At 39.7% G+C, this 8,890-nt stretch overlaps 1 protein-coding gene across 2 annotated transcripts in view; it reads right to left on the reverse strand.

The window, feature by feature from the left end:
• The window catches only part of faf1 (Fas (TNFRSF6) associated factor 1), a 64,639-nt gene extending 56,538 nt beyond the window's left edge, over positions 1-8,101 (reverse strand). The window contains exons 1-3 of one of the 2 annotated variants that reach the window (XM_006800411.3): positions 7,559-8,099; positions 5,160-5,228; positions 1,433-1,479 (exon numbers count right to left, since the gene is read on the reverse strand). In XM_006800411.3, the coding sequence (XP_006800474.2) occupies positions 1,433-1,479; positions 5,160-5,228; positions 7,559-7,618 (176 nt within the window). In that variant the 5' untranslated portion in view covers positions 7,619-8,099. Of the gene's footprint in view, positions 1-1,432; positions 1,480-5,159; positions 5,229-7,558 lie in introns of both variants that reach the window. The other variant, XM_087835877.1, reaches the window with a different exon arrangement.
• Positions 8,102-8,890: the final 789 nt, after the last annotated feature.

Here is an 8,890-nt window from a genome sequence, read left to right on the forward strand (position 1 = left end):
CATTTGCTCTAAAATCAGAGATGGTTTACATTTGAGACAGATGATGCAAAAAAAGAGATTTTGCAACAAATATTAAAGAACAAATATGAGAGATCCTGCCAAGATCGTCTTTTTTTTTTAATGCTGAAAGTGTCGAGGGGAAATAAGGCTGATTTCATGAGCTGTCAAAATGAATAGGAAAAAAGATCCCTATTGAAAAGGCAGTTAAAATATTTCTTATAGTGTTCTGGGCGTACTTTTATCCTTTACTACAAGTAGATGGCATTCTTCTCCATCTAAACCAAACTACTGAGGCCTTCACCTATGACAGGACTCATGACTTCAACAGATGACAGCGGAGTCTCATGAGAAAACAAGCTGCTTATGATTCTTAAATTGCTTAGTTATAAAAACACGATTAAAGAGAGAAACACTGTTCAGACAGCAGTGCTGGAGTACCCTCCAACTGGCCCCAGATCAGGTCACGTCATCAGAGTCTGTTTACAGGACAACTCTGGCCTACTCATACCAATGCCAGCCACTGAGTGAATGTGTTGGCTGCTGATCACGCTGCCGGCCAGCCTCCGTTCGTGACAGTGTGTGCCTTCAAGAAAGACTGGCAATATCCTCATGGCGCAAGAGCTGAAAACAAACTACAGCACATGCATGTGCACACGTGCGCACAAGTGACTTGCAAAATAAAACGGTTAAGGGGAGGCCTCCAGTGGGAGGGTCTAGATTAACTAATTGCATCCATGGCCCAAGAGCTGACAATAGGACACTCGTGCACATGCATGCATGTGTGCATGTTCACATACACACATGCATTGTGTGTATGTGTATGCATTAGCTCATGAGTAACAACTAACTGTTGAAGGAAAGTGAATGGCACAAACCCTCTTAAAAGAAACCCGTTCTAATCAGAAACTGTGTTCAACTTGATTCTTAGCAGAAAGCTTCCTTGCAGGAAGTTTTTTTAATATCAATCCTCCATTAAAAAGCAGAATAGAAAAATCATAGCAGAAGCAATACCCTGCAGCTCAGTAGACTCTAGGTTATTATTTCCTGGATGTTGCTGCGTGTGAGCTACACTTCTGTATCCACTATAACCGTGATAAAGTTCACAACGCCTTGTCAACACTGAGATGAGGACTTCATGTTCCTGCAAATACAGTCAGACTTTGATTAAGATTTCTTTATTTATTTTCTGACTCGCGTACGCAGGTGATGTACATCAGAGGCACATATTTCACTGAGAGTTTTTTGGGAATCCCCAAACTCATTTATGTGTTTTCACATCTGCCTGTGATTACGTCTAACCTTTAACTTGGTCATTACGGTTTGACAAAAATACAAAAGTGTTCTGAACTTATGCAGCATTCCCTTGGAATTAAAAGGCGAGCTGGTACGTTTTCTCTTATTTAGAGCAGATTTTTGAGAATGTGGTTATTACCTTTGTAAGATCCCGTTTTCCTGTGGTATGACCCCATTGATGGCTGCCTGTAATAAATGCAGAAGTCAAAATTTCAGTTGTTGTCCTTTTGCTTTCAAACACCAAATAACACCATGACAAAATATGCAACCAACGTAAACTGAACTAATTTCAAAGAGGCTGGCAGATGCAGCATGGATCTCCAAACAGGTTTTGACTGTAATTACTGTAATAAACTACTTTTGGCAAACAAACTTCATTTAGGCCTCTATGGTCTTAGGTCTATTTTCATATATATGTATATATATATTTTTTATAGATCAAGGCCTGAGTAACCCAACCTTAAGTGTTTATTAAGGTGTTTGTCACTTAGATATAAAACAAGCTCAGAGATTAAGCGGGTGTTATAGACAGGGTGATTAGTTTATGTAAAAATGTCGTTTGTTGTTGTTGTTCTGGTTTACGTGCTGAAAATGGTTTTTATTTGTGTATGTTCAATGTGTTAGACTTGTACATAGTTAATCATATATGATCAAATAATGTTGAATCCTGGATATGGATTTGTAAGCAATGAAATTTGAAATAAGGGGGTAGGAACAAGAAAAGTGTAAACTTCATCCTACTCCTTTTCGAGCACACGCATTCTGTAGACAAAGATATATACAAGAAAACTTGATGATTTTTAAGTTTTTTTTTGGGGGGTTTTTCTGTTGTTATTTCAATTATATTTGCATGTTCGAAATAAAATTATATATCTATCTATATCTATGAAAAATTAAATATCTTTCAATAAAATTTACACATTTTATACTGACTGACTTGCAAACTGTCAGGCTGACAGGGAGAGTCTGACCTGTGCGTTCTGAAAGTTTACAAATTCTGTTACTTAAAAGAAGAAAAAACACTGAAGGAGGGTGAAAGAGCAGAACAAAGGGAAATGAAAGGCCAAATATAGCCACTGTCTGCTTTGCAGTTTGCTTTTGTTTGAATCGACAATTGTTTGGATTCCTCTCGAACACTCACTATTCTACACTGCCAAACAGGCTGGTAAGCGCTGTTATAATCATATCCACTATTCATTGTTTGTATGAAAAGCAATACTAGAATTTTCTTGCAAACAAAAGGTATAAGGAACTGTGAAATAATGGCAAAAAAAACACCCAGCCCCATCATCAAACATGCTACAGTTGGCCTTCATTGGAGTATACAGTCATTATCTTTAGGTCTTATACAGTGGGGCAAAAAAGTATTTAGTCAGCCACCGATTGTGCAAGTTCCCCCACTTAAAATGATGACAGAGGTCAGTAATTTGCACCAGAGGTACACTTCAACTGTGAGAGACAGAATGTGAAAAAAAAATCCATGAATTGACATGGTAGGATTTGTAAAGAATTTATTCGTAAATCAGGGTGGAAAATAAGTATTTGGTCAATAACAAAAATACAACTCAATACTTTGTAACATAACCTTTGTTGGCAATAACAGAGGTCAAACGTTTACTATAGGTCTTTACCAGGTTTGCACACACAGTAGCTGGTATTTTGGCCCATTCCTCCATGCAGATCTTCTCAAGAGCAGTGATGTTTTGGGGCTGTCGCCGAGCAACACGGACTTTCAACTCCCGCCACAGATTTTCTATGGGGTTGAGGTCTGGAGACTGGCTAGGCCACTCCAGGACTTTCAAATGCTTCTTACGGAGCCACTCCTTTGTTGCCCGGGCGGTGTGTTTTGGATCATTGTCATGTTGGAAGACCCAGCCTCGTTTCATCTTCAAAGTTCTCACTGATGGAAGGAGGTTTTGGCTCAAAATCTCACGATACTTGGCCCCATTCATTCTGTCCTTAACACGGATCAGTCGTCCTGTCCCCTTGGCAGAAAAACAGCCCCATAGCATGATGTTTCCACCCCCATGCTTCACAGTAGGTATGGTGTTCTTGGGATGCAACTCAGTATTCTTCTTCCTCCAAACACGACGAGTTGAGTTTATACCAAAAAGTTCTACTTTGGTTTCATCTGACCACATGACATTCTCCCAATCCTCTGCTGTATCATCCATGTGCTCTCTGGCAAACTTCAGACGGGCCTGGACATGCACTGGCTTCAGCAGCGGAACACGTCTGGCACTGCGGGATTTGATTCCCTGCCGTTGTAGTGTGTTACTGATGGTGACCTTTGTTACTTTGGTCCCAGCTCTCTGCAGGTCATTCACCAGGTCCCCCCGTGTGGTTCTGGGATCTTTGCTCACCGTTCTCATGATCATTTTGACCCCACGGGATGAGATCTTGCGTGGAGCCCCAGATCGAGGGAGATTATCAGTGGTCTTGTATGTCTTCCATTTTCTGATGATTGCTCCCACAGTTGATTTTTTCACACCAAGCTGCTTGCCTATTGTAGATTCACTCTTCCCAGTCTGGTGCAGGTCTACAATTCTTTTCCTGGTGTCCTTCGAAAGCTCTTTGGTCTTGGCCATGGCGGAGTTTGGAGTCTGACTGGTTGAGGCTGTGGACAGGTGTCTTTTATACAGATGATGAGGTCAAACAGGTGCCATTCATACAGGTAACAAGTGGGGGACAGAAAAGCTTCTTACAGAAGACGTTACAGGTCTGTGAGAGCCAGGGATTTTCCTTGTTTGAGGTGACCAAATACTTATTTTCCACCCTGATTTACGAATAAATTCTTTACAAATCCTACCATGTGAATTCATGGATTTTTTTTTTCACATTCTGTCTCTCACAGTTGAAGTGTACCTCTGGTGCAAATTACTGACCTCTGTCATCATTTTAAGTGGGGGAACTTGCACAATCGGTGGCTGACTAAATACTTTTTTGCCCCACTGTAACTGACTTTGTCGTTTATCAAATGCCACACATTACTGGCTGGTGAACTGCCAGAAACTCGGTGGGCAGTTATCACGAACAAACATAACTTTGTTTCTCTTTTCTGAGCTATGAATTTGTATTTAAACAGTTTCGTTTTAAATGACATTTTAAAATGTCACAGTGGGAAGAAGCTCAAATAAATAATAAAATGAATCACTGATAGTTAAGTGTCAGATCCTGGCATTACAGGTAGCTTTAGGTGCGTTGATAAGTCAAAAAAAAGAAGACTTTTAAAAGCAACAGTGCATTCTTACTCAATACAAACATGCTCAGGCTATAAAAAGTTTAGCAGCATTGTAATGATCCATTTATTTTATCTTTCCTAACAATAAAAACAGCTGCAAATGGGTCACCCTTCCTAAAAAATAAAACTCACGTCTGCTTTTATTACTGTAAATTTAAAAATAAAATAAAATGGACAGTAAACACATAAGAGCAATGGCAATATTTCACACCACAAACTCCAACTTGCTGGCAGATGCAGTACTGAGGTATTGGGGTGAACCTCCACACTCACACTTAGCAAACACATTTGTTTTTACAAAAACTAACACCTACTGCAGAAGAACTGCGAGCCATCAGATTTACAGCCGCAGTGAGTCCAGCCCCCACTGTCTACCTCGCTGCCTGCTTTGAGCTCCTGCCAGCATCTATCTAAATATAGACTGACCTCTTCCAATATGCACTTCATGCTGAGAGGTGCATCATGAATTAATACAAACCTGATGGGATTACATGAGGAAATCATTTGCCCGTTACACGGTGTGCGCTACTGGATGTTAACTGCCCTCTTAAACCTGCCCTGTAGACAGACTAAGTCCGTGTGTCCAAGAGTAAAGCCCGATAGAGCCTGCAGATAATGAACTTACCACTAAATCCCAGTTATTAAGCTCTAACAGAGTGATTGCCTCTGCAATGTTGTCAATTCCAGTGCAAGCCTGTGAGGGGAAAGCAAAACAAAAAATGAATTCAGCAGACTAATGCATCGTATGAGATCAAATTCTAATTGTGAAAAGAGCAATAACAGTTACAGTTTAACTACTACTCTATTACCCATAAAAACAACTTGAAATGGTAACAGTCTTAAGAACGACATTCAGTGATGTCTTGATCAAAACAAGGTTGCCAGTTTTTCAAAATCTCAGTAATACATATTCAGCATGACAACAAACATGGGCTTTAATGTCAGTACCATTGAAATAAATTAGTAGGTCTAGTTTAAATGTAAAACCTTAATAAATAAATAGAAACAGACCCAGATAGTAAAACAGTAAAACATGTACTGAGCATGTTGGTTCTGTTGTGTTCAACTGGTCTTTAAACCAGCATGACATTTCAACCTATTAGACGTGTGTAAGAAATGTCTATTTTCCTTTATAATAGGAGCAGTTAATACTTGGACAACAATATTTATGCCAACATTAAGGAACATTTTATGCCTATTTAAAATGAGCCTCTATAGAATTCATAAAGTTTTTACTTGATGATGAAGCGCTCTTCAAGTATCTACAAAAAAGCAAAGTAACACTGGCATGTCCCTGCTGTCTGCTGATACCAGGAAAATTTGCTGTTAACAGCAAGAAATTAATTCAGAACAAAGTGCGATGCGGTGTTGAAACCAACAGCACAGTACTACATATCAAGAATACAATCCAAAGCAAACTAGTTGTGTGTGTATATAAAAAGTATATTATCATGCTGGCTAGACATAACCTGGACTTTAGCCCAACCTTTGATACCACTGATCTTGATTCACAAGTCAAAGCCTTGTCTTGGATTAGTTTACTTCATATGTTGCTGATAGAATGCTTTTGGTTTCAGTGAGCAAGATGTTTGGTCAGATCTGTTCTCATCATCCACCTTCGAACAACGATCTGGTTTAAGTTCTCTGGTGCTTTCATTGTATAGTCTCCCTCTCTTTTAAACCTTGTGAACTGGATCTGGTTGAATAATTTTTTTTACAGTTAAATGCAGACAAAGACAGCACATCTAATTATTGCTCCTCAGAGCATTACTGCCAAATCAGACAGGAACTGGGGTCCCTTTTATCCAATCTAAAACCTGACATGCTAAATCATGGGATATTTTGTCTGTTTTTCAGTCTTTGACATTTAATGCTCACATTAAGTCTCTGATATGCTGGTGTTTTGTTTTGTTTTGCATTTGAGAAATATTACTAAACTCTAAAAGTCAATTGGTGATGCTTGTTTAAGACTTTGCCTCCTCTTGCTCGGATTGCTTTTATTCTCATTCTTTTAAGTTCTTACATTTCACCCCACTTTTAAGGGTTTTGCATTGCCTTCCTATCAGGTTTAGATTTCGGTTTCAAATCTCGGTTCTGACTTTTATGGCCAACTGCATCCCTCAGGTCCTCAGATTGGGGCCTTCTTTTGATTCTGCGTACCCATTTGAAAACAAAAGGGAATTCTGCCTCCAAACCTTAGCTCCAAAATATGGAAGAGGTTACCACTGTTTAGAAAAAACAACTAAATTGTTTAGATAAGTATTTAAGTAGTGGTTGTGATTTTATGTTGTTTTGCTTGGTTAATGTGTGTCAACTTTGCGAATAGTGTGGGCTAGTTTTTATCCATTCACCTTTTTAAAGCACTTTTTGACAGTCCTTTGTCTCGAAAAGCGCTATAAAAATAAAATTCACTTACTTTCCTAACAGTATACTAAAGTAAACTAGCAAACAAAACTACAGTAACAAGCTCTTCATCGGGGAGCTTGCGTACAGTTAGCTAAACACAAACAGAAGATGACGATTATATGCTGTTCTAGTAAAGACCGTCAGATAAACGGGATCATAAATTATTGCCAGTTTGCAAAGGTTTATCGCCATTATCGCAATGTTCACGGCAAACTGGGCTTAATATTTAGTCTTTATGGATGACACAGTTTCTGATAAGGATTTGAAACGCTGGCAAAACAATGTGTAAACAAGCTGACAGCAGCGGTTAGCCCCGAAAATTCCCTCTCAGTAGTAGTTGGATCGTTATCCTTCAATTATGTAAACGATTCAAATGATTAGATGACTGTTGTCATCTGTCTGAGTCATCTTTTCTGTTATGTAGTTATTGGTCACACAGATAACATGCTTCTTCATAATCAGGTAGCAAGTTGTCAGTGTGTTAGCACAGCGTGCTAACCACAGAAACACCAGCTCAGGTCTGCTGTTTACCACGCCAGTCCGAGGCGTTTCAACAACAACGGGCACATTATTGCCCACCTCGTACAATATGAGGGGCTAAGAAAAAATGACACTCACCTGAAAATCGGCCAGAATCATTTCTCTATCCATGTTGCTATCGCCGCTTTCGGAGGCCATGGCAATGACTGGCTAAAAGCAGTTCTTGTTCCACTGGCTCTCGCTGCTTTCTGTACTCACACAGGGACGCTGAGTGCTGGTAAAACTGTTTGCTTAGGCGTGGCGGCGAGTGAACGAGCTGTCAAATTGGGAAATGCTGAACTTTCTTTGATTTTTAACTGCTTCAAATAGACAAAATGCTGTAAAGTAACGTTACAGTGTTCAGTTATCTCATATCACTATTGTCAGCTTTACGGCTGACGTAAACCGGAGATTTTGTCGCAGATTGTCGTAAAAAACCCCAAACGCGATAAAGGGAGGTTAACTTTCATGTAGCTGCATGAAATCAGCGGTTCTCTCCTTAATAACTGTACCACTATAAATATGTTTACTATGCACATATCTACAGACTGGAGTCATACAGATTTAATATTCTATTAGCCAGGGCTTCCACATACCTAAGCTTTAGGAGTAACACTACATCAGAAATTATATGACTTTGTCCAAGTGTTATTACAGAGTTGTAAGGTCATTTAGATTTTATAGACCAGTCTTGTAAATGTGACATAGGTGAAGAGTTCACACAGCCAGCCCATGCAGTAACAGGCTCCTCCTCCAGGTCAGCAACTCCGCCTGCTGTCTGGTTCATGATATGCTTTTTGAAACAGATTAAACCAAGCCACCGATGTGAGGCTCTTTCATGAGCAAACCTTCTCCCTTTAGGGTTTCGCCACAGCGGATTATCTCACCCTATCCCTAGCATCCTCTGTCACAGCAATCCTCCTTCACTGCATCCATGAATCTCCTACTGCAATCCCAGGTTTCCCTCTTTACCTCCTGCCTGGTACCTTCATACTGTCACCTCCAGCTCTGCCTCCAGTCTTTTTGTTAGTGCCACAGTCTCCAAACCAAACATCATCGCAGGTCTCACTACAGTCTTGTAAGACTTCCTTTTCTCTCTTGCTGCTATCCTCGTCTAAACCCACTCCACTCTATCTGCACGCTCTTCTTCACATCTTTAGTGCACTGTCCGGTGCGTTGGGTGGTTTCACAAACAAGTAGAGATCCTAACTTTTATTCAAATAAATATTTAAAATATATTTTCACATCAGTGGTATTATTATTATTTTTCCTCTTTCCGCATGCACAGTTTCAAAGAAAAGTTTGGTCATCTATACGAGTAATATGTTTCTTGGACACTAGAGGGGACCCATACATCATTTATCCTACTGAAATAATATGGCCAATAACACTGTCCTCAGTCCTTGTTAATATAGTCCTCACTGTAGTACG

Source organism: Neolamprologus brichardi, chromosome 23 (assembly GCF_056152115.1).
Source record: "Neolamprologus brichardi isolate AB-2024 chromosome 23, ASM5615211v1, whole genome shotgun sequence".
In the NCBI taxonomy this organism is placed as follows: Eukaryota; Metazoa; Chordata; class Actinopteri; order Cichliformes; family Cichlidae; genus Neolamprologus; species Neolamprologus brichardi.